Genomic DNA, 24,421 nt, shown 5'->3' on the forward strand with positions numbered 1-24,421 from the left:
CATAGAACAAAGGGAGGAAGGAATGTGTGAGAGGCTAGGAGGCCACCAAGAGGATGCAGAGTTACAAGAGAGCGTGGGGACCCACCTGGGTCAGGGAGAGACGTCAGGGAGGCCTCACCGAGAAGGGCACCTTCCAAGGAAACCTGGCAGGATGAACAAGCGTGATCCGTGCCCACAGAGGAGCGTCCAGGCGGAGAGGACAGTGCCAAGGAGGGAAGGCATGGCCTTGGGAGGAAGGGGGCCAAGCTCTGGCTGCGAGCCTGGGCGTGAGAGGGGCCTGAGGTGGGTAGGGGGCAATGGGGCCCAGGATGCCAGGCCTAGCGGGGGGCAGTCAGGATTGTCTTCTACCTGCAAGGTCAGTGACTGAAAGGGGTTAAGCAGGAGAGGGAGAGGATGCACTTCGGGTTTACGGATCCACTCTGGCTGCAGTGTGAAGGCAGAAGGGGGGGTGAGAAGACAGGCCGTGGTGCTACTGCAATGGTCTGTGTGAAAGAAGAGGCAGTGGGGGCCCTGGTACGCAGAGATGTGCTTAGAGACAGAACCGACGGGCCTGGGGACAGCCTGGAACGGGGGCTCTCCAGGGAGTGGGCTTGGTAAACATGGTGGGCAGAGGCAACAGTCATCAGAAAGAGAAAGACCAGGGCAAATCAGCTCTCTGGGAAAGACGGAGCGCTCATCAAGTTCAGTGTGGAATTCGAGGCCCGGTGGAGGTATCTGGCGGGCACATCCAAGAGACAGGTCTGTCTGCGAGCCCAGAACCTTGGGGAAAGTTCCAGACTTGTCATCAGCATGTGGAGGGGCGGTCCGGAAATCCAGGGACGGGAGGAGGCCTGGGTGGGGGGCACGTGGGGAGGGGAGAGAGTCCAGTCGGAGCAGCTCTGCCTCGAGGGGGCAGGTAGAGCAAGGGGGGCCCACGGCAACACAGAGGAGGAGCCCCAGGAGAGAAAGCCCCCGGCCAGGACATGTTTGCAGATGCCGCTGAGAGGCAGGTGGCCCCAGGGTCTGAGGAGATGGCCACCAAGGTCATGAACATCTCCAGAACTGCCACCCCGCAGCCCCTGCTCCCCAGATCCGGTGGGTCAGTGGAGGGTCTCTTCGTGGTGGCAGAGACCTGACCTTGGAAGTCAGGCCTGCGGGTGACCGAGGACAGCTCGTTGTGAAGGCTTTCCCCAAAGGCGAGGCTGTCAGCTGCCTTTGATGGGGGTCTCCAGTGCGGCCACCCCTCCTCACCCATCACACCGGCAGACCAGATGCAGGGACATCTCACCTGGAGCCCCTGTGACCGCAGCCTGCGTCCAGCAGGTGGCGGCAGCGCCCCGTCCAGGAGGCCAGTGGGTCGCACATCTCCGGTGAAGTAAGGACCCTTGTAAGGACCCCTTTACAGCGTCTCATAGATGCACTTGTTCACTGCTAGCGTGGAGAGATGTGCTGGGTCATCGCCTACATGCTCGGTTCAGAAAAAGGACCCCCAGATGTCCTTTGTAAATTCAAATTCTGAAATTCAAGGAGGCAGTTAATCTTTCAAAATGAGGCAGAGAAATAAAACTTTCTCATTAAAATATTAACCCTGATTCCAAACACGGTACTTGGACAATTTAGACTGACCAGCTCCGGATGCTGCGGTGTTGGTTATCACGAAGGTGGGGAGGGAGGCCGCCTCTGGGCGGAGGGGGCTGGACCCACCCTCTTCTCAGAGACCCTGGCCAAGACCATCCCCGCTTCTTGTGCTCTGTTCTTTCTACTGCAACTTGAACGTTTCTTTAAAATTTGCAACCTTTGCTCTTTTTTTTGAAGTGAGCGGTACAGCTGCCCTTCCTTCCCTTGAAGTTCTTTTTCCCACTGTCTCCTCTGCCCTCCCACAGAGTAACAGTCCAGGGTGACAGAACTGTGGGGTATTCACTGTTATTACACGTGTGTGGACACGTGGCCGCCCAGCGGGAGACATTTCTCCAACTTTCTTTCACCTTGTTGTAACCACATGACTAAGTTGAGGCCAATAGGTTGGGAGAAGTGATTCCCACAACTTTCAGATTGTGCCCTTAAGGAAGAGGCCACCTGGGGTGAAAATGTGAAAGAGGGAGTTAGAGCAGCCCCCGTGCACCATGAAGACAGACTGAAGTTGAGGACAACAGCCGCCCTGGATTGTCTGCCTGGACTCTAACACAAGAGAGAAATAAACCAAGGGCTAGAAAAGGTGCAGCTCCCACTGCTAGCTCCCTTGTAGATTTACCTGAATACAACATCAGGAAAATTAGTATATTAGCAAATGCAACTCAAGGAAGAACGTAAGAAAGCAATCTGGCAATTTGCAGTGAGTGTGGCGGGCGTACATACTGAATCATAAAATGTGAAAACAAGTCACAGCTGCTCGTTCTGAGCTCTGGTTCCCGTGTAAAGTCCCTGAGCACAAAGACAGCATGTACCTCTGGCTCCCGCACGGCAATGAGCTCCGCATCCGAGGACCTGAACTCCGTGAGGGCTGCAGCGATTCGAACGGTCTTCCCGCAGTTGCGAGGGAGGATACGGGCTGCTCTCGGAATCGGATGAGATAACAGAAGCCTCTGAAGTCTCGAGCCAGGAGTGCCCTGCTTATACAAATGGGTGGGTGAAGGGGGTCCCACCCCCCCGGCACCGTCACAGCTGCCTTCCACGGCCACGGCTGCTGCCCACCTCCCTGAGGCCCCCGAGAGAAGAGGGCGCTCTCTACATCAAGTACAGAAGTGGCCCAAGTTTGGAGAAATGCCCACTGCACTGAAGTGCTGGAGGGCGAGGCAGGGAGGCGGGAGGAGCCCCCTCCCCCAAGGGGGGGATGGAGGGCGGCAGACTGGCCAGTAGAGAACCTCAGGGAGGGCCATCCGCGGTGGGAGCATCTGCGCTCAGTGACCGTGAGGGCTGAACCAGCAGGTGTGGCTGACCAGCACCACGGTGTCCGCTGTCATCCTCATTTTATGGGGGAAAATGCACCTGAAAACCGAAAACCTGAACTAGGAATGACTACCTGGAACCCACCTTACCAGAAAGGGGGACACACCCGGAAGTGAATTCTTACATGTTTGAAATTAACTCGAATATGAAAAGCTGCTCTGCCTTTAGAAACCTCGTTGTTATGGGCTAGTTGGACTTGTGTCCCCCCAAATTAACACGTTGGTGTCCTGACCCCTATTCCTCAGAACAGGACTGTATTTGGAGAGAGGGCCTTAAAGAGTTGATAAGTTAAAACGATACCATCAGGGTGGGTCCTAATCCCATGTGACTGGTGTCCCTATAAGAAGGGGAGGTCAGGACACACACACTCCCCCCACAGAGGGACGACTGTGTGAGGACACAGGGAGAAGACGGCCGTCTGCAAGCCAAGGGGAGAGGCGTCGGGCGAAACCAGCCCTGCCCACACCTGGATCTCAGACGGGGAGATAGAAATGTCTGTTGTTTGAGCAGCCTGGTCTGTGATATTATGTTACGGCAGGCCTCCCAAAGTGATACACCAGTAGACTCTAAGCATACACATGGTATTCATTCAGACCAGATTCTGTGTCCTCATACCTCCCGAACGCCTAGAATTTGCACACACTATCAGAATCTTAAAAGGATTTAAAAATATTGTACTTTCCTGGCTTCACTTAAAAGCTAGGCTATCTGTCCTCAGAAGCAAACCAACATACAATTTGCAAGATAATACCTCCGTGCCTGAATTTTCACCTTTGCTGAGATATACATATAGTAAAATCTCAGTTATCCAGAAATAATTGATCAAGACCGCGTCTCAACTACTTTGTAACAGGAACCAAGAAAAATTATCTTCTGGTCAGCACATCGATGTGATTATACATAAACACACACCCGTGCATATGCAATAAATTACACATGTGCATATGATTAATGTATTAATAACAGCCTGGCAGGCACGAACCCACTGTCCCTATTAATACACAGTCCTGACAAGTGTAGACAGATGATCCCCAAACACAGTGGAACAATGTTTGCAAAGAGTTAGAGGAGGGACGAAAGGCACACACTTAAGGTCCAGCCAGAGCCTGACAGTGAGAGAAGATACGAGAAATAGATGAAAAGAAGACCCGGGAACCGTTAAAGAACAGTCCGGAGCCCTTTAATGTAGGAGCAGAGACCCCAGTAGCCCCGGGTCTCCGGGGGTGTCGGCCTCTGCGGCACCAAACGGCTGTTGATGCACCTGTTCTGACACCCAAGGCAGCACGAAAAAACGATGCCATTTAATGAAATAAAATATGTAGCACATTTTAGAAACACTTTTATTCATTATGGCTGAAATCTGAAAAGAGTTATTGCATAAAGAAGCAAGTTTCACTCCTCTGGAGACAGAGATGCAGAAGACCTTGATTCCAGCTTCGCTGAGTCAGCATGATGTTTCTGTGCCTGTTTTGAAACACACTTTCACAGATCTCATCAGTGCTCTGGTCAAACCGAAAACAGCATCTGAGTAACGTCTCCTCTGCTTTGATTTCTGAAGTCACACACTAACAGATTTGAAGGGCGTGGGACCCCTGAACACCAGGGTCTCCCAGTCGGAGCCCTGAGACTGGAAGACAATTCCTACTTCACCCACAGAACAGTTTTATTTTGCAAAGCCAAAACCATGTTTTAAAAATACAGGCTTTGGATCTTAAGAGATCATGTTGAATTTCATGTAGAGATGTAGCTGAAGCTTGTAAGAACAAGAGAAAAGTTTCAAATAACACATTAAAAACACATCAGTATCTTTGCAGTTCATGTCAGGACTTTTCTAATACGCATTTGTGGGGTTTTTTGGTTTTTTGTTTGTTTGTTTTGTTTTGTTTGGCCACACCTCAAGGCTTGTGGGATCTTAGTTCCCCGACCAGGGATCGAATCTGGGCCCTCAGCAGTGAAAGCACGGAGTCCTAACCACTGGACCGCCAGGGAATTCCTTTTTTTTTGTTTTTGTAAGATGTGTTGATGCTTTTCCACTTAGGTTCATATATTTACAAAGCACTTTCAAAACTTGAGTTCTATGAACTTTTGACGCAGTCAAAGAGATTTGTTAAAAACTGATTCCATAGTTAAGCTCAGACTTTAGGTAAAACCACTTTACTGCAGCAGAAGCCAACGTGATCCAAGCTCTCTGAGAAGCTAATCTGAAGCTCGTCACGACCAGAGCCCTCTCCACACATCTTTCTTCAACTCCATGATGGAAATGAACAAAAGTTCTTTCATTATTGTCTCAGTAAAGTCTCCTGGTTCTTTTTTAAAAAGTACTCTATTTATTAAAAAAAAAAAATTTAAACGACTAACTCTTTAAACTGCACTATAAGCTCCAATTTTATTACATTTTGTTAAACAAGTAATTATTAAGCCCCTTCTGTATGCTAAATGCATGCAGTCTAATGGATTTTTAGAGGAGAATTTCCAATAACAGAGGGAAATGAAGCAAACTTACACTTCCTGACGGCCTGTTACAACCTCAACTGCCTTATCCACCGTGACAAGTGTCACTAGTACTTATGCAGCCACCTCTTCTGTCTCTGAGCTTGCTTTTCTTCTGCTTTTTTATGAGCTCATGCTTGAGAAATGAGAAAAAGCTCACACTTTTTCACAGGGAAATGAGATAAAGCTCAAGCCAGCCCATTTTGCTATTACGATTACCAACAGTAACCATCGCGATGGAAAAATGTTTAACCTTTTGCCTAAAATGAGTTACACGAGGGCTTTCGTTTGTTTTTTCCATTTTGGTTTTTTAAGCCATGGGATGTTTTGCGATGACCAGAAGACATCGTGGTCTAGGGCTGCTCCGTGAATATTCCTGAAAGAGCTCACGTTTGTCAGCAGTTCGTTTTCATTCAGCATTTCCCGAAGCCTGCTTTGCAGAAGGCCAGCCGTCAGGGACCGGGGCACAGAGCCTCCCCGTCGAGTGAGTTTGGGGGACGCTGCCCATGAGTGCCTGCCAACAACCCGAGCACGGGCAGCCCTGATCCTGCAGGAAAGACCCGCTCGCTTCTGCTTCACGTCCACATTCCCCGTGCATTTCTGTCCTGTCTGTTCGCCCGTCCGCGCCGAGCCCGGGGGGCGTCACATGGTGAAGGAGGACGGGTTGTCGTTGTCCGCGGTCTCGCTGTTCTGCCGGGAGATGAAGTTGTCCGAGTGCAGCCGGGAGCAGGAGAAGCCCGGTGACTTCTGCCTCCTCCTCACACACCACAGGTCCTTCATGATCTTCAGAAAGTAGCTTCTAAACTTCTGACCGACGAAGGCATAGAGCACCGGGTTGAGGCAGCAGTGCAGGAAAGCCAGGACCTCGGTGATGTTCCTGGTGTAGCCCAGCAGCCTCTCGCTGCTGCATGAGCGGTCCGTCCTGCCCAGGTTGACGGCGGTCACAAGAAGCACCATGTTATGCGGGATCTGGCAAGCCAGGAAGACAAGGACCACGGCTATGATCACGCGGATGGCTCTGTGCCTTTTAGAATTTTGAGCTTGAATTAAGGTCTTGACGATAAACATGTAGCAAAATATCATAAACACCAGCGGAATGAAGAAGCCGAAGAGGAGCTGAAGTCCCAGCACCAGCAGCTTCCAGCGGATTGGCTCGGAGACGGTGTGGTACCTGGGCTCGCAGACGTCGCTGCCTTGTAGCTTGTATTTCTGGTTGAACATGAAGGTCGAGCTGGAGATGAGGATCGACACCACCCACACGACCAAACAGATCACTTTGTGGTGAGCCAAAGTTCTGGACCGGAGCCGGAAGGACTTGGTGGCCTGCACGATGGCGATGTAGCGGTCCAGGCTGATACAGGTCAGGAGCAGCATCCCGCAGTTAAAGTTGATGGCGTAGATGCCCCGGGTCAGTTTGCACATGACGTTGCTGAAAATCCACTCGCCAGTAGCATGGTTGACTGCCCAGAACGGGAGGGTGAGGACAAAGAGTATGTCTGCGACGGCCATGTTCAAGAGATAAACGTCTGTCATAGACTTGGCTTTCTTATAAAAAGCAAAGGTGACCACCACCAAAATATTGCCCAGGAGGCCAGAGACACATATCAAGGAGTAAGCGAGTGGCACAAATAGCCCAGAGAACTTTCTGACCTCTTGCAAGGAACACAGAAAGCTATCAACATCGAGTGAATAATCTGAACTATTAGCCAACCCAAAATAATCCTCATTTGCGTCGTAGATGTTGGTGGAATTCATGGGTTCCTGGAAAGTGAACAAAGACAGAGTTAGCAGTAGTGTAGTTTTCAAGGAGCACAACTGACCGAAATTATACTCCCAACCAAAATAAAAAAGCTGCTCACCACGCTCATGGTGGTGCTTGACCTGGGCGGAAAGTCCGGGCCTGGAATGCAAGGGGAGTGGACTTTCAAGTCCTCTGGCTCACAGTGGAGAGAACAGGAGAGAAGTGAATCTAAGGGGGAACGAAAGCGAAATGCAATACAGTTAAGAATTCTCAGAGAGCCAGAGAATTAAGGAAACGGGTTTCTTCCCATTTCAACACAAACAGTGCACAGCATACTATTTTACACAGAAATATTCATTTAGAGCTGGTGTCAGCAACCTCTTTCTGTAAAAGGCCAGGTGGTACATATTTTAGGATCTTCAGGTCATATAGTCTCCGACACAGCTACTCAAATCTGCGGGTACAGCGTGAAAGCAGCTACAGACAACTACACAAATGGGTGGGCAGACCAGACACGGTGCCATGGGCTGTGATGTGCCGATCACTGATCTAGAGCATAAAAAAGGGTGATATCAGGAAAACCACAGATTTGATCTGCAGAAAAATCTTCTGCAAAATTCAAATTAATTACATTCACAAGATTCCACTGAACAAAACCTATCGAAGTGTAGATGTTGCTAGGATACTTATAATTCATAGTCCTAGCCCGATATTATTATATATAATATTAAAGGCTGGGTATATATTTATGGTTTTATATATATAATCCTTAAAAGCCACAGATATGTCCAATGGTCAGTCTAGCTAACAACCACTAATCTGCTGGGGCAAGCACATCATAACCCTCAGAAACCAGAGTTTGGGAAGGAAGGTGCAGGTTGGCGTGGTTAGGGAAGGCTCTGTGGACAGGCCCACTCTGGGTCCTTGGAGAACAGGTCACCTGCAGGTGACCGCTCTGGCTGAAAAGGCATACTGAGCGCTGCATGTTTGTGAAACGGTGTGACCAGCCTGGCCGGGTCAGCCTGACTACTACCAAACAACCTTGATGGAGCATGTGACATGCTGGGAATGCCAAGAGGGGTGACACGGGGTCCAGGCTCAAGAAATTCACCAGGAGACTAAGAAAGGATGGAGCTGGATTCTCAGCACGCAGGACTCTGAAATCTAGCATTTGAAGCAAACAGGAAGGAAAGAAGGATTTTTTGCTCTTCCCATACTCACTTGTCCTTCTTTACTTGGTGTTGTTCATCCTCCTGCTTTATTATGCAGCCCCACCCCCGACAAAATCCCTGTCCTGGAATCCTGATACTCCTGTGAAATGCGCATTCACTCTCCTCCTTTAGCTCCCCCCTTGCCATGTGGCCCAGCAAGGTCAAGAAGACGGAGGAACAACAGGAATGCGGGCCTCAGAGGCTCAGACAAGAAGGAGAAATGTGTCCCATAACCCATCTACCTGCGCCAAGTCAGTCCCCACCTCCAGAGTCAACACTGACATCTGGGGGAAGGATTCGCTAGATCACAGAGGTCACCCTGAAGGATTTTCTGAACATACTTCTGGTATCATTTGATTCTCCTGTTGTTGCTTCCCAAACACAGATCAGGTGGCCTGAACCCACTCCTTCCCTGATGCCTGGAGACTGAGTCTTTGCTGCCGCTCCGGTCCCTGCTCTGGACACAGGACTGCAGGGAGGCTGGGCTCCCCTCTGCACTTTTGCAATTGCCTGCAAGTGTAGAGTTCTAACGGGCACTTCAGAGCATGCAGAAGACGCATAATACAGAGCTTCTGTGCTGCAAAAGCATGTTGAGGAAGTAGACACGTCGATCAGATTATCAGATTAAACGTATCAATCAAAACTCAAGACTTGTGCTTCCAGCCATGATGGATTAACAGAAACCAAATGCACCTTACCGCATTAAACAACCAAAAAAGCCTATAAAATGCATTAAATCACAGTTTTCAGACATTAGATGACAGACATCACAGGACTATGGTCCCCGACAGGAGACCAGTGAAGTGGGCAATGGTCTGAGCTCTGCGAAGCCCCCAGCTGTCAAGGGGAGCAGTTCCCAAGTGCAGAGCAGGGGGTAACCCAGAGAATGGCCCTCTTGTGGAGTGGAGGAGACAGGGACCAGAATTCAGGGAGGCCGGGCGGCTGAGAGAGGAGGCCCTACACACAGAAAAATGAGGAGACCAGCAGAGTGGTGTCCTTAAGAGGAAGTGACACACGACTGGGGGAAGAGCCACCAGAAAGGATGGGCAGTGGGGTTCGCGGAGCTCTCCCAGGCTGGAATTAGCTCTCCCATGGCCAGATCGCTGTTGCAACAGAAATTAGTTGATAGCCTCCATCATGTTAAACTTTATTCTTTTAGCCCATCCGGCCACTCTCTCCCACAGATTTTTTTTTTTTTCTTTTTCTTCTTGCTTAACTGCTGTTTGAAAATGATTGTTTTCTGGTTAGAACTGAACTATGCACCTGGTGTTTACTTCTTGGAGAAAACACTCCCTAACAACCCCTCCCTTTGTGAGCCTTCTTCATTCCAGAAAGAAGGTCATGGCACGATAGCCTCAAGGACCACCAGAGCCCATCCTGGGACCACCTGACGCCAGCTTTGATGGTTTTGAAACTTTCCTGAAGTCAAGAAGAATGTGCCACTTGCACCCTTGTCTGCTGCCCGATTTCCCGCCCCTAGACTATAAGAGCCTTTCCTACTCTCAAGGGAGGGCACATCTTGAGGGCACTAGCCTGCTGTGGCCCCCTTTGCCTGGCAAAGCAATAAAAGCTACTCTTTTCTACTTCACCCAAAACTCTGTCTCCGCATTTCTATTCGGCACCAGTAAAGAGAGGCGGGGTTTCGGCATCAGTGGCAACCATGACCTTCCACACCCCAGGGCCCTGGGAGCATCCTCAGAAGGGTGCCATTCTAGGAGCAATGGGGTTAAAATAATTTGACCTAAATGCTGCTCTGGACCTGCCGTCCAGAGCAAAGCCTGAGAGGAAGTCTCAAATGATCCATCTGATTCCAATAATACAACTACATTCCAGAATAAAGCCCAAAATTATTTAAAGAAATAAACAAAATTCAGCCTTCAACATGTAAAATTCATAATGTCAGGCACCCAAACAAAAATTTCCAGACCATGGTAGATTGAATGTTTGCAGCTCCCCAAAATTTGTATGCTGAAGCTGAATCCCCAGTGTGATGGCAGGTGGAGATGGGGCCTCCCCCCATGATGGGATTCGTGCCCTTACAAGAAGAGACACGACAGGGCTTGCTTCCTCTCTCTGCTCTGCACCTTGTGGGGACACAGTGAGAAGACTGCAGATCAGGAAGCAAGCTTTCATCAGACCTGGATCCTCTGGGGCCTTGATCTTGGATTCCCCAACCCCTAGAACGTGAGAAATAAAATGTTTGTTGTTTCAGCAACAAACAACAATTTGTGGTAATTTGTTATAGTAGCTCAAACTGACTAAAGCACAGACATTTAAAACAACAGAAAAGTGTGACTCATGATCTACACAAAGAAACAGAAAAATGACAGAGATGATAGAATTAGCAGAAAAAGATGCTCCAACAGCTACTGTAAATATACTCCATATGATCAAGAAGGTAGAGGAAGGCATAAACATGACGAGGAGTGTCATGAAAAATATAAAAAGACCTAAAGAAAGATCCTATAGGTGAAATACACAATATGTAAAATGAAAATACATTGACTGGGGGACTTCCCTGGCAGTCCAGTGGTTAAGAATCCACACTTCCACTGCAGGGGGCACGGGTTCAATCCCTGGTTGGGGAACTAAGATCCCACATGCCTCACGGTGCAGAAAAAAAAAAAAAAAATACACTGATTAAGATTAACATCAGACTGGACACCGATGATGGACACAAATCAATTGTAATTCTATGCCCCAGCAACATTTGGAAATTGAAACTGAAAAATAAATCATACTAGCATCAGAAAACATGAAATGAAATACTTACGAATACATCCACCAAAATGTATACATATCCTGAAAACTACAAAACGTTGCTGAGAGAAATTAAATAATCTAAATTAATGGAAAGATATGTCATATGTAGATTAAACAATTCAATATTGTTAAAATATCAGTTCTCTCCAAACTGATCTACAGATACAACAAGACCCAAATCAAAATTGTGGCAAGGGTTTTTGTAGAAATTGACAAGGTAAATCTAAAGTTTATTAAGAAATTCAAGGGATTTAGAATAGCCAAAACAACTTTGAAAAAGAGAACAAAATTGTAGGACTCACAATACCTGATTTCAAGACTTACTATGAAGCTACAGCAATTATGACAGTGTGGTATTGGCAAGAGGATAGATTCATAAATCAATAGAACAGAATAAATACAGATTTTTAACTAAACTACCAAGGTAATTCAGTGGGAAAAACAGTCTTTTCAGTAAATGGTGCCAGAACAACTGGATATTCATGTATAAAAGTTGATCCATACCCCTTATATCATACCATAGGCAAAAAAATAATTCAGAATAGGCTATAGATCTGTATGTGAGAGTTAAAACCATAAAACATCTAGAAGAAAACATAGGAGAAAATCTTCACGCCCTCGGGAATGAAAGAGATTTCTTGTATAAATTGCTCAAGGCATGAACTGTTATAAAACTGATAAATTGTAACTGATCAGAATTTAAAACTTCTGCCCTTCGAAAGGCTTCAGAAAATGAAAAAGACAATTGAATGGGGAAAAAATTGTATATTTATATCTGATCATTGTAGCCAGCATATTCAAAGCATTCTTACAACTCAATGTCAAGAAGACAAACAACTCAAGAAGAATCAGGCAAAAATTTTCAGTCGATTCACCAAAGAAAATACATAGATGTATTTATAAGCACAAGAAAAGGCACTCCATGTCATTAATTATTAGGAAAATGCAAATTAAAACTGCAATAAGAAGTCGTTTCATGCTCACCAGACTGGCTAAAATCCAAAAGGCAAACAAGACTGTGGAAGAAGATGTGGAGCTTCGTGTTCTCATCAAAGTGGTGGGGATGCAGCACAGAGACCCGCTCTGAGAAAACAAGTCAAAGTCTCTCATAAGTTAAACACACACTTACCACGTGAACCACAAGTGACCCCTGCGTGTTCACCCGGGAGAATGAAAATGAAAGACTTGTACTCAAAGGTTTATTCTTAACAGCCCCAAACTGGAAAGAACCCCAGTGCCCATCAGCTGGGGAACAGATGTGTAAATTGCACCCCATCCACGCGCTAGAACGCAGTCGGAAGATGAAAAGTGGCTACTGATGCCCGCTCCACACATGTGAATTACCAAAGCATTTTTCTGGGTAAAGAAGTCAAACATGTAAGACCCATGCACCGCATTATTCCATTTATATGAAATTCTAGAGAAGGCAAAACAATAGTGGCAGAAACCAAGTCGGTGATTGCCGTGGGTGAGGGATAGGAAGAAGAGACCGGCTGGACCAGGCTCGGGGACTTTTCGTGGTGCTGGAGATGCTCCCTGTCAGGATGGTGACTGTTGTCAAAACCCACTGAAGGGTGTACTTCAAATTGGTGACATTTATTGTTATAAATTATGCCTCAAAACGCTAATAAAAATAACGTGCACACAGCTTCACACAAATGCGCTGATGCGGGGGGCTTGTCCTTACACGGGACTGAGCAGGTTGTGGAAGGTGTGTGGGAAGAAGGACTTTCAAGGACTCCAGAAGGAGGAAAAGGTACAGACTGAGGGAGGGGCGGGGTACAGGTGCGTGGGAAGGGGGCTGGGAGCAGAGCAGGAGGGGATGCCGCGGAAGCGGGGACACAGGGCTGCCGTGGAGACCGCGCTACTGGGCAGCTGTGCAGGGACCGAGCCCAGACGGAGTCCAGACCTGGGGAGGCGACACGGGTGCTGGTGAGACGCAGCTGCAGGGTGCTGGGGTGTCAGGCCTTCATACCGTATGGAGGTGGGGTTGGCAACGGTGGGAATGGCAGCCCAGTTAAAATGCGGTAAGGGATGACCCAGCATGCTCGGCCCAGCGGGAACCCCACTTAGGGGAGATATTTTTTAACCACACTGTGGTAGATGATGTTTCCTGAATTCAAATTGAATTCAGTTCAACCAATGTTTATGAGTATCTACTGAGGAGAGACACAGAGGATGCAAAGATGCATTGAACATAAGCTCCAGCTTCAAGAAGCTGCCAGGTAAACAAATCATTATAAAACTGTGCAATACTAGCAACAATAGTGGGGTGTACAGAAAAACAAGGGGTTCCCTCTGGTAAGGAGAAGGCCAGGGTCAGGAAAGGCTTTGTCATGAATGTCGGCAGGAGGGTCTAAGCTGGCACCGCAAGAAACCGGATATTCAGGCCATGCTGCCGGGGGGTGCACTCCAAAGCAGAGACCTTAGAAGTTTGGTCTGAATTATGTCTATTCCTGAGACATTATTTTAACTTCCTTTGATTTACTCTTATTTCTGATTAGAATGGCAGAATAAATCACAATAACCCAAATTTGTAAGTTCTGCATCTTTCAGGGATCGTGTTACATAACTGTTGGGTGTCAACAATATAGAAATCTGGATGACGACAAACGTAATGCTAATGTGGTTGAGAATCAGTGTTCTCAAAATGGACTGCTATCAGGTTGACACGTGTGCAAGGCACTCGCAGTCACTGGAAATAATTCACCCTGCCCCAGACCACCATTTTCATTACAAAAATCATGTGAGTTGTTTGGAGAAAATTGTGTTGGTGACAGATTGGCATCTGGGGCACCACAACGTGGAAAGAACCTTTTTTTTTTCCTCAAGTAAATTACCTCAAATCTTGAGCAGCAATAGTCAGCTTTTTGGAGAAAGAATCTGCGGACTTTCTGTTACAAAAATTGTGATATTAAGACATTTTTAAAATAGATATTTCGTACCTTCTCTGATGAACTGAGAGTTAAATATATGTGTGGTAACTTGTTATGGAAGCAATAGAAAACTAAAATAATGCTCAATAAATGTAGCCTGTTAAAAGTAATTGATGTTTTATTTTTAGGCCAAATTATTGCAAGGCTTAGAATGAGGTACGTCATAGTTTCATCAAGTCTACGCTGATCAGACTTACATAGTAATTTTGAGTTGAGCTACGGAAAAAATGGCCAGCTGGAATCAATTGAAGCCAAGCGGCTATGGTGCAGCAAAAAAAATGGTGAAGAGAGACCCCCATGTGTCAGAACTGGAGATGTTCCACCTGAAAGGAGGGAGGGCCAGGTAGGAATGAGGTCATCAACTACCCGCAAGGTTGTCATTTGAAAGAGGGTCTAGGCTTACACGTCCCCGCACAGGGTAAGAATGTGCCCAGGGAGTGGAGACGGTATCCACAGGTTTGACTGAACATTAGAAAGAACATTTGAACCGTTTAGTAAGAATGGCACGCGCTGCCTTGGGGGATGGCAAACTCTCTGGCAGGCAGAGTGGTGAGTCCTTACAGAACACGAGTTGGGTGTGAGGTGGGTCAGACCTGCTGAATCAGAGTCTCTGGTGATGAGCTGTTTGGTGAGGAAAGGGTTGAAGCAGGTGCAACTCTCCCTTCCAGCTGGAGACACGGGGGCAGGACTAACCTTGACCGGCCTCCTTGGAACCACGCTAAGTGCATTTGCCTGTGGAGTCCCTGACGGAGAAGCTGTGAGGCAGACAACACCCTTGTGCCTGGATGTGGAGCGTGGGGGCCGCTGGAGCCCGGTCCGCGGGAGGGTGCGGGGCACGGGAAAGAGGCAGTCTCCAGCTGTGCGGTGAGCGGGTAAAACCTGCGAAGCCCTGGGAGCAGTGTTTTCACATGTACCGCTCGTAACACTTCGCACTGATCTGAAACCAAAACCCATGTCCAGTAAGCTGTATCTGATGGCTCGGGGCCCCTCCAGGAAAGCGATGTCACCCCGTGCCTATGCTTGCCTGTGTCTTCTGAGTCATCAGTAAAGTTGGAGGTGAGGTAAGCTCTGGAGTCCTGTGCATGTCCGCTGTGATCGTGGACCATCTCCTTTCACACTGTCTCCGGGTTACTCTAATGCACATTTGTGTGTGAGAACTGTGGCTTCACCGGGAATTCCAGCATCCAGCAACTTAGATCATTGGAATTTAGATCAGCACTTAAAAGTGAGTTCCCGGGAGATGCTCTGGGTACAAAGAACAGCGGGAGAGAGGGAGAGAGGAAGAGCAGGGGAAAGATTGCTCTGGGGTTGAGTAGGATTGGGCAGCGCTACCACCTGCATCCTCCTCTTGTATATTTATGTCACCGTTTATTACCACGGCTCAGAGCCTTGCTGACCAACCACACATTCCCAACCTGCTCACTCACAGGAACTTTAGAGTCGGTGCTCTTTGGAAAACACTTTGGAAAAAGCTGACCTAGAGGAGCTATCCCTTCCTTCTTTCCTTCCTTCCTTCCTTCCTTCCTTCCAAGACAAGTATAAATGCCAGGCCCACATGCCGCCCGGTGGCCAGCAGCTCCAGGCTCTGTCCAGCGCTGGCACTGCCTGCCAGGGCGAGCTGGTGAGGGATATCACTAAGGCGAACAGATTCCCTATCTTTAGGCAGCAAGCTGGTCTCCACACCGGCCTCCAACTAGGAGTGTATCCACCACTCAGAAATTGCATGAAAGGAAAAGTACACAGGCCTTGCACTAACTCCTGATGGATTCTTTTCTCATCGTGGACATACTTAGAAATCATCTATTATTAAAAGATATATCTTTGAATGGCTTTTCTTCCGTTTATAGAGACACACAGTGATAAGTTGAACCTTCATATGACATTTGCATTTAAGATTTGAAACCACAAATATATTACTCTTTTAAATGAAAAGTAAATGTACTAAAGTCCCAAGATTCAATGTATGCATATGGTGAGAGTCTCTGCCTCTCAATTGTCACATTTCAAAGATTTTGTTACCACCCAGGAAAAAAAAGTGTTACTTCAAGGAAAACTTAATGTTACTTAATTAGATTAACATTTTTAACATAGTGTTTTAAATGCTAATTTACTTTTTTTTTTTTTTTTTTTTGCAATTAAACAGTATGGCTTCCTAGTACCATTTTCATTAGGTACAATATGCAAAAGAAGGTATCTCAGAAACTAACAGCTAATTGACTACTTCATTCAAAAATGAAAAGAATGCCCAATAATACATGTCCTAAAAATCAGAATGGGCCCCACGAGCGGGAGGCAAGGGTCACAGCCCACACCAGGCACTTTAAGAAACTCCAGGCAGGGGGCTTCCCTGGTGGCACAGTGATTAAGAATCTGCCTGCCAATGCAGGGGACACGGGTTCGAGCCCTGGTCCGGGGAGATCCCACATGCCGCGGAGCAGCTAAGCCCGTGCGCCACAACTACTGAGCTTGTGCTCTAGACCCCGCGAGCCACAACTACTGAGCCCATGAGCCACAACTACTGAAGCCCACGTGCCTGGATCCCGTGCTCCACAAGGGAAGCCACCGCAGTGAGAAGCCCCTGCACTGCAACAAAGAGTAGCCCCCGCTCACTACAACTAGAGAAAGCCCTCGCACAGAAACGAAGACCCAATGCACCCAAAAGTAAATAAATAAAATAAATTAATTAAAACAAAAAAAATAAAAAAAAAAAAAAAAAGAAACTCCAGGCAGTGGCCCTTCTCCCTACTCAACTGCTCTCAAATCCACCAGAGGCCGCCCCTGGGCCTCCACTTCACAGAAGCCACTCCCCTGTTCTTTGAGGGCTTTGGAAGCCCTCTGGTCACATGCAGAGGACCAGGGACAGGCAGAAAACAGTTTAGGTCATTAGTAGCCAGCGTCTTCACTGGTATCAGTTGACCAAGGACAGCCTCTCAGGGTCTGTCTGTCAATTACTGGTCTGCTCTCTGTTCGGACCAGGAGTGGGTGGCAGCAAAAAGGAAGTAAGATCCCCAAGAGAAGAGAAGAGGTGGCTGAAAAAGCAGAAGGGGGTGGGTAACAGACCAACTTCAACCTTTTTGTCCATTTGGCCAAAGGCAGAATCTACCCAACAAAATTAAATACAGGGAAAACATGAATAATTTTAACAAAATATTATCAGCAAGGAAACCGTGTTAACATTTTGATTTAAACAAATTTAATAACAAGTTTAACAGTTTGTTAAAGTTAAAGCAGAATATTTTAAATCTGTGTTTATTTTCATAAATAGTGATGGCCCACAAGACAAGGAACAAGAACTAAATGTGTATGTGTGTGTGTACATATGTTGAGTATATGTATGCACATGCATACACGTGTGTGTTACACTGTGTGTATAGGCATATGTATGTATGTCGTGTTGTGCATTGCATGCATGTGTGCATGTGTGTGTGATGTGTGTGCATGTATATATGTTGTGTGCACACATATAGTCAGTCATAGGTATGTATACTATATACGGGTGTATGCATTGCATGCATGTGTGTATGCGTGTGTATGTTTGTTGAGTGTGTGGAAAGTGGGTGTGCACGCTTTAAATTAAGTTCTAATTACATACTGGGTATTGGGATCACTGCTTTACATCTATTATCCCTTTTAGCCTCACAAAAACCCTCTAAGGTAGACTTATACCCATTTATAGATGGGAAGACTGCAGTTCCTCTAGGGCTGTGAATTAGAGACCTAATTCACCTTGTCTCCAGCAGGTCTTACTGCAGGGCTACAAAATTCCCACAAGATCTTAAATAATATGTTTATTTTAAAACGATATGTATATCAGAATCTCACATACTACAAAAGTAAGTATTCAATAAATGTAGTTTCTCTCAATTCATTTGAACCACGGGTGTTTTATCCTTTTTTAGATGAACATCAGTGGAGCTGAAACTCTAGTCTGGCTTCCTTCTGCTTTTGAATAAGAGTGGTTAAGAAAGAAGCCAGAAGGTTTTTTCCAGTGATTGGTATATAGGTTTGTATTTTTTTTCTTTTGGTTCCTTTTGCTTCTTTAAAAGCTCACTTTTACGTTTTCTTTTTCATTACAGAAATTATATTTCATATCTCTAATCATTTCCAGAATTAGTGATTAATTAATTCAGACCTCGCATTTGTTTCTTTACTGATCTCTGCAATAGCTATTTTCTGCAACTCCATAGGCTTTGGATGGAACCTACGGCAGACTCTTTTAAAGACCACTGCGCATTCTTTTATGGTCATGAGACACTCACTCCACAATCATTGTGGCATTTGCAGCCATTATCAGAGCTTTTCCTGTATTTCACTGAGTCTCATAAAAATTTCCACCCAATCAATTTCTCTTAAATGACTGCCTGAAAAGCTCCTTCGCAATCAATCTCCAGCTATTCGAGATTCTCACTCATCATCTTTCAGTGCATAAATCACCTATTGCATGGCTGCCAAAACATTATTTTAGCTCAGGTTTTAGCTCTGCAAACTCTTTATGTACTTATTTAAATAAAGAATTGCTCTCCAGACAGGTGCCCCCCGGACTTTTCCCCTATGAAGCAATGCCCGAACCATCGCCCAAGCTCCAGTTCAAGGCAATTAGAATGAAATCACTTCCAGTACATTTAGAGGGAAAGCGAGCTTCTTGAACACACAGTACTATTCCTAAAACTATTAGGACACTGTATGTGTGAAAGTGAGAATGTTTTACTAAGTGTAAACACAGGCAACATGCCAGCATTCTGGAATTCTTAAGAGTAAAGCAGTTCCATGTCTAATATTCCTTAGATGTGGGTATCAGAGAAGAAAATAATACACTTTTAAAAGGAGTCGAGGGGGCTTAGCAGGGCTCACCTTGAGAAACGCCGTGATCCAAAGTGCCCAGTTCGGTTACACGCCCCTCATGACACCCCAGGAACGCACAGCACCAGTGTGATTCTCTTAACCAGATGCACTTTCTAATGGTCATTAAGAAAAAAGCAGTGAGAGACCAGAATTAACCAAAAGCAAATCGCTGAATTACCACTTCCTATGTACAAGGAACGCCTATTTGCCCAAATACAGATGGTTAGCCGTCTATATCCTGTAGGTTATAAAATAATCATATGACTCCCTGGAGCTGGTGGTAAAGTTGCTGAGAGGGGAGGGACCTGGGTGCCCTTATCTCCCAGAAGAAGGACTCTGAGCAGCCCTTCAAGGTGTGGCCACGAGTCTGTGCTCCAACACTCACTCCGTCTCCTGGTCAGTTACCTCTGGGAGCAAGGGCACTTTGTGGGCTGCCTGGAAAGACTGAGAAGTATTTAGAAAGGGCCGTGTGAGCATTGTGGTTAGTGATGCAGCCTCTGGAGCCCCCTGCCTCTGTTCACCCCGAAAGCTGTGCACCACAGGGAGGTACTGACCTTCTGCACCCCTCATTCCCTCCTCTGTACAATAAAGACCATGACGGGGCAGCCTCAGAGTGTCACGGAGGACAGCAGCCTCAGTTCATGTGACGCTGGTAGGACAGCGCCTGGAGTGGGGTAGCTACTCAATAAACACTAGTTTTTTGGGGGGATAAAAAACACAAGTATTACTATTGTATCACTTGGGATCAAAAACACCATGCGTGGTGATGGATATTAACTAGACTTGTTCATTTCACAATACATGTAAATATCCAATCATTATGTTGTACACTTGAAACCAATATAATGTTGTATGTCAATTATCTCTCAACTTAAAAAAAAGAAAAGTGTGAGACGCTAAAAAGCTGGGCACTTGATCTTTATGAGATGGCACGTGACAGATCTAACAAGTCCCCTGTCATTAGGTATAGCAGTTGATGGAAGGAAAAGCAATTGATGGGTCATTTGGAGACCTCATTTTTGGGTGCAAGTGATTTTTTTAAAAAAATGACAGAAAAATAAAAGAAAAAGAATTCTGGAATCATAAAAGTGTTCACCATGATGTAGTGTGTTGTTGTGATTCAAGTCTCAGGAAATAGTTTATTTATTTATTTTTTCTTATAAATTTATTTATTCATTTTTGACTGCGTTGGGTCTTCGTCACTGCGTGCAGGCTTTCTCTGCTTGCGGCAAGCGGGGGCTACTCTTCGTTGTGGTGTGCGGGCTTCTCATTGTGGTGGCTTCTCTTGTTGCAGAGCACGGGCTTTAGGTGCTCGGGCTTCAGTAGTTGTGGTGCGCGGGCTCAATAGTTGTGGCTTGCGGGCTCTAGAGTGCAGGCTCAGTAGTTGTGGCTCACGGGCTCAGTTGCTCCGTGGCATGTGGGATCTTCCCGGACCAGGGCTCGAACCTGTGTCCCCTGCATTGGCAGGTGGATTCTTAACCACTGCACCACCAGGGAAGTCCCAGGAAATAGTTTTATAAAAAGATTTAGGGCTTCCCTGGTGGTGCGGTGGTTGAGAATCTGCCTGCCAATGCAGGGGACGCAGGTTCGAGCCCTGGTCTGGGAAGATCCCACATGCCGCGGAGCAACTCGGCCTGTGAGCCACAATTGCTGAGCCTGCGCGTCTGGAGCCTGTGCTCCGCAACAAGAGGGGCCGCGATAGTGAGAGGCCCGCGCACCGCGATGAAGAGTGGCCCCCGCTTGCCGCAACTAGAGAAAGCCCTCGCACAGAAACGAAGACCCAACACAGCCATACATACATACATACATACATAAATAAATAAATAAAAAGAATGTAAGCAGACAAGAATAGCATTAAAAAAATAAAAAAATAATAAAAATAAAAAATAAAAAAAATAAAAAAATAAAAGATTTATAGCAAAGTTTTAAGCAAAGGTCAATTAAAAGCAAGACCAGGTTGACTGACATGTTCCCTCCTCCTTTCTCTTTAGCTTCCTTTCTCTTCCTGGGTTGAGCAAGCTGCCCACAGCCCACCCTCTGCTTTGTCTTGACTAAGAGTTTGTCAGGGGTCTCTCCTTCCTACAGACCCCAGAACGCGGCTTGTCCCCAAGTCTGAGCAGCACTGAAACGCGGACCTGTCCCCTTGTCAGCTTCTCTGGGGAATCGTCAGAGCACGGCGGGACCCTCTTCCTGGCCACTGTGGGTCATTTCCCTGCAAAGTTTCTGTTCATCCCTGTCTCCTTCCCCGACCCTACAGAAGAAAAGCCTTTTTCCGTCTGACTTTGAGATGCTTGCCGACCTCTGATTCCAGGGTCCCGATGTTGCAATAGTCCCATTCCCTCCCTCACAACGATCCTTTTGAATGTCATTCGCTTCTTTCCAAGTCCTGACTTGTTTTTCTCGGATGGAGCTTACGATTCTGCATTGACATGGGTGTCCCATCCCTTCCTCTGTTTGAAAAGAGCCCCCGCGTGACACCCCTCGGGGTGCCTGACCTGGGCCGCTGGTCTCTGGACGGAGAGCAAGGGAGTGAGTCTTTTCTGCCCTTCCCACCGCTGCCCGTCACACCCCTGCTCCCCATCACCGCCCACCCCTCCTCCGAGGTCCTGCTTCTTGCTTCGGGCGGAAGCTGCTGGAAGGGCTGCCTACCAGGCCCCAGGCTCCTGGCAGAGGAAAACACGGGCCACCTCGGGAGCTGGGGGCACGGGTGTCACGCACACACCTTTTCTGCCCGTTCCTTCTGAAATCCCCTTTGATGGTCTTGTTTAGCAAGAAGGTGGGAAGGTAAACCCTTCTGCAGCTCATTATCACCTTAGAACTGGCCTGCCTAAAGCAAGAAAAACAGATGCTTGACTTCGTTGAGGACCAAGACAGAACAGTGAGTAGAATTCAGCCTGTTGAGGAAAGCGACACTGGGAGGCCACAGGACGGGCCAGGAGGCCCCATCGTTGCTCCCTTCCTGGAGCCACGCGCTTCGGCACCAATGCTCGCCCGCCTGCCAGGAGAGGGCAGAGGCCGGAGCGGGAGACACCCCCAGGAGGGACCGCCGCCCCTCACACGACTTCTCTGCCCCCAGAGGGAGGAGAATCCGCAGAGGATTTGGCCCTGGCCTCTGAGCAGCTCCAGCCCTGGGCCTCTGGCCTTCCCACCCGGTTCCCGCGGCTGCTCCTCTGTGGGACTCGGGGCCTGTGTGGTCCTCAGACGTCCTTTGCCCCAGTACTCCTTCTGTACTTCAAAGTAAAATCCAAACTGTATGTCATCCTTGGGAAGCTCAGACCCATTTTGTTTTCTCTCTCTAGGAAATGTCCCATGTTAAAGGTCCTGGGAGCTCTCACCCCATTTAGATAAGACGCTGCTGATTTGCATGACACTGTGAGGGATGCAAAAAGCAAGCAGTACACAATACAGGGATGCATTTTATATAAACAGTTTCCAGTCTGAAAGTCTGACCGTAGGTGCGAAAAATTCATTCAGAACAAAGTCCAGGGACAGTTTGGCAAATTAATATCCCGGCCAAGTCGGAAGTGCTTTACACTTTGCGGTGAGGCTGGCTGTGATACTCGTGTGTAGTTCTGGGCTTCCCGGGGACCCCTCATCTTAACTGCCGGGGTTCACCCCTGGGGTGTGGAAAGGCACCTCCTCCAGCTGCAGGTCCCTGTTTAATTAGAAGGAAAGGGAGTCTTGGGCACACAAGCACAGCTGAGAATACAAGTGGGTTCCCCTAAGAAGGAAGAAGAATTTAAAAGGAAAAATAGGAACTTGAGAAATGTGTGTACATTATGAACAAACACATGTTTTCATTATAAAAGTTAAAGTGATTTTAGGCAACAATTTCATAAAGTTTTTCAATCAGATGGACTTCCTCACAGATGATATTGAATGTTCCTTTAAGGGACAACAAGGTTTTTTTTTTTAATTCTTTCTTTATTTATTTTAATTTATTTATTTTATTTTTGGCTGTGTTGGGTCTTCATTGCTGTGCGTGGGCTTTCTCTAGTTGCGGCAAGCGGGGGCTACTCTTTGTTGCGGTGAGTGGGCTTCTCATTGCAGTGGCTTCTCTTATTGTGGAACACGGGCTCTAGGCACGTGGGCTCAGTAGCTGTGGCGCACGGGCTTAGTTCTCCGCGGCATGTCGGATCTTCCCGGACCAGGGCTCGAACCCGCATCCCCTGCATTGGCAGGTGGATTCTTAACCACTGCGCCACCAGGGAAGGCCCATAACAAGGATTTCATACATTTTCAACTTTGTGGATAATTTCCAAAGATGCATGACAGCCAGATGACCAGTATCTGCTGATGGGCTTGTGGCAGATAAAGCTGATTGCCTTTAGCATTTCAGAGGACCTCAGCCCTCACTGATTAACAGTTCCTGTGTCTGATATTTGCCGGCCACTGTGCAGGCCCAGCAGATGGTGGTTTGCAGGGTTTCTGAGGGACACACTTGAGTCTTGGTTTGGTGGCTGGAGTGTTGGGATCTCGGGGACCTGGAAAATGAACCCAGCTGATGTCGGTGTTACCTGTATCTTAACGAGATGTCCATTTCGTGTGCTAGATAGTCTTTGGAGACCGCCAGCTTCAACGCCTTTTCTTCTAAAACAAGCATGCGGCTCACGTGTCAAGAGGTAAAATCTGTTTCCCTCTTCTTCGGTCCAGATTGGCCTTGCTGACTTGCTTGACCAATAGTTATGTCAGAAGCAGTGATCCGGGATTCCTGAGGCTGGGTCACAGGAGCCCTGCAGCTCCCCACTGGGCTGTGCCTCCTTTGGAACCCAGCCTCTGTGCTGGACTGAGAAGCCCAGACTCTGCAGAGAGGCCACGTGTGGGCAGCGTGCGGAGAGCTCCTGCTGAGACCCCACACAACAGCCAGCCCCACGGCGCCTTCCGACCACTCGGGTCCCAGCCACCCTCTGACTGTAGCTGCATGACAGGCCCCTCCTGAGAACCACTCAGCTGAGCCCCGCCAACCCCAGAGCCTTGAGAGGTGATAATAAATCCTTGTTTTGAGCCACCACAGTTGGAGGTCGTTTGCTGAGCAGCAATGAGTAACGGGCGCCATTCTCTCCTCTTCAGCTTGAGCTCTAATCCTCTTCTGAAGTAACGAGATGTGTTACAAATAACAAAAATCAAAACTAAAACGGACTTTGTTTAAAAAATATCCTCCCCAAGAAAGCCAACAGTTAGAAGAGGTGCTAGAAGTGGGGGGAATAAGAAATCTAAGCCAGCGATGCTGTTGGAGAGATGAAGACGGGCAACTTTAAAAACAGAATATCTCATCCAGCAGCGGCTTAGGTCTGAGCCTTGTGGTTTGGCTTGGTAGCTTTTCCTCCATATAGAAATACGGAAACGCTATTCATCAAATTCTGCCAGCAAATTCCCCAGTAGGGACAAAAGTGCATTTTATAGAGGGAATTATCAACCATGCTGACCCCTTGTATTTTGGAACTGACAAAGATTTCGGGTTGCACAGCCTTCGTGTTCAGGGCACATGCTGTAGCTTTGGGCCCGCACAGTTT

General features: G+C 47.3%; 1 protein-coding gene across 1 annotated transcript; it reads right to left on the reverse strand.

Annotated features, from left to right (window-relative positions):
- Positions 1–5,681: 5,681 nt before the first annotated feature.
- On the reverse strand, positions 5,682–14,897 carry CCR6 (C-C motif chemokine receptor 6). The gene is made up of 4 exons (XM_036871942.1): positions 14,760–14,897; positions 12,115–12,213; positions 7,275–7,384; positions 5,682–7,176 (listed from the first exon to the last, which is right to left on the reverse strand). The coding sequence occupies exons 3-4, from the start codon at positions 7,281–7,283 to the stop codon at positions 6,058–6,060; spliced, it is 1,128 nt and encodes a 375-aa protein (XP_036727837.1). The 5' UTR covers positions 7,284–7,384; positions 12,115–12,213; positions 14,760–14,897; the 3' UTR covers positions 5,682–6,057.
- Between the last annotated feature and the right edge of the window lie 9,524 nt (positions 14,898–24,421).

Source organism: Balaenoptera musculus, chromosome 12, assembly GCF_009873245.2.
Source record: "Balaenoptera musculus isolate JJ_BM4_2016_0621 chromosome 12, mBalMus1.pri.v3, whole genome shotgun sequence".
Taxonomy (NCBI): domain Eukaryota; kingdom Metazoa; phylum Chordata; class Mammalia; order Artiodactyla; family Balaenopteridae; genus Balaenoptera; species Balaenoptera musculus.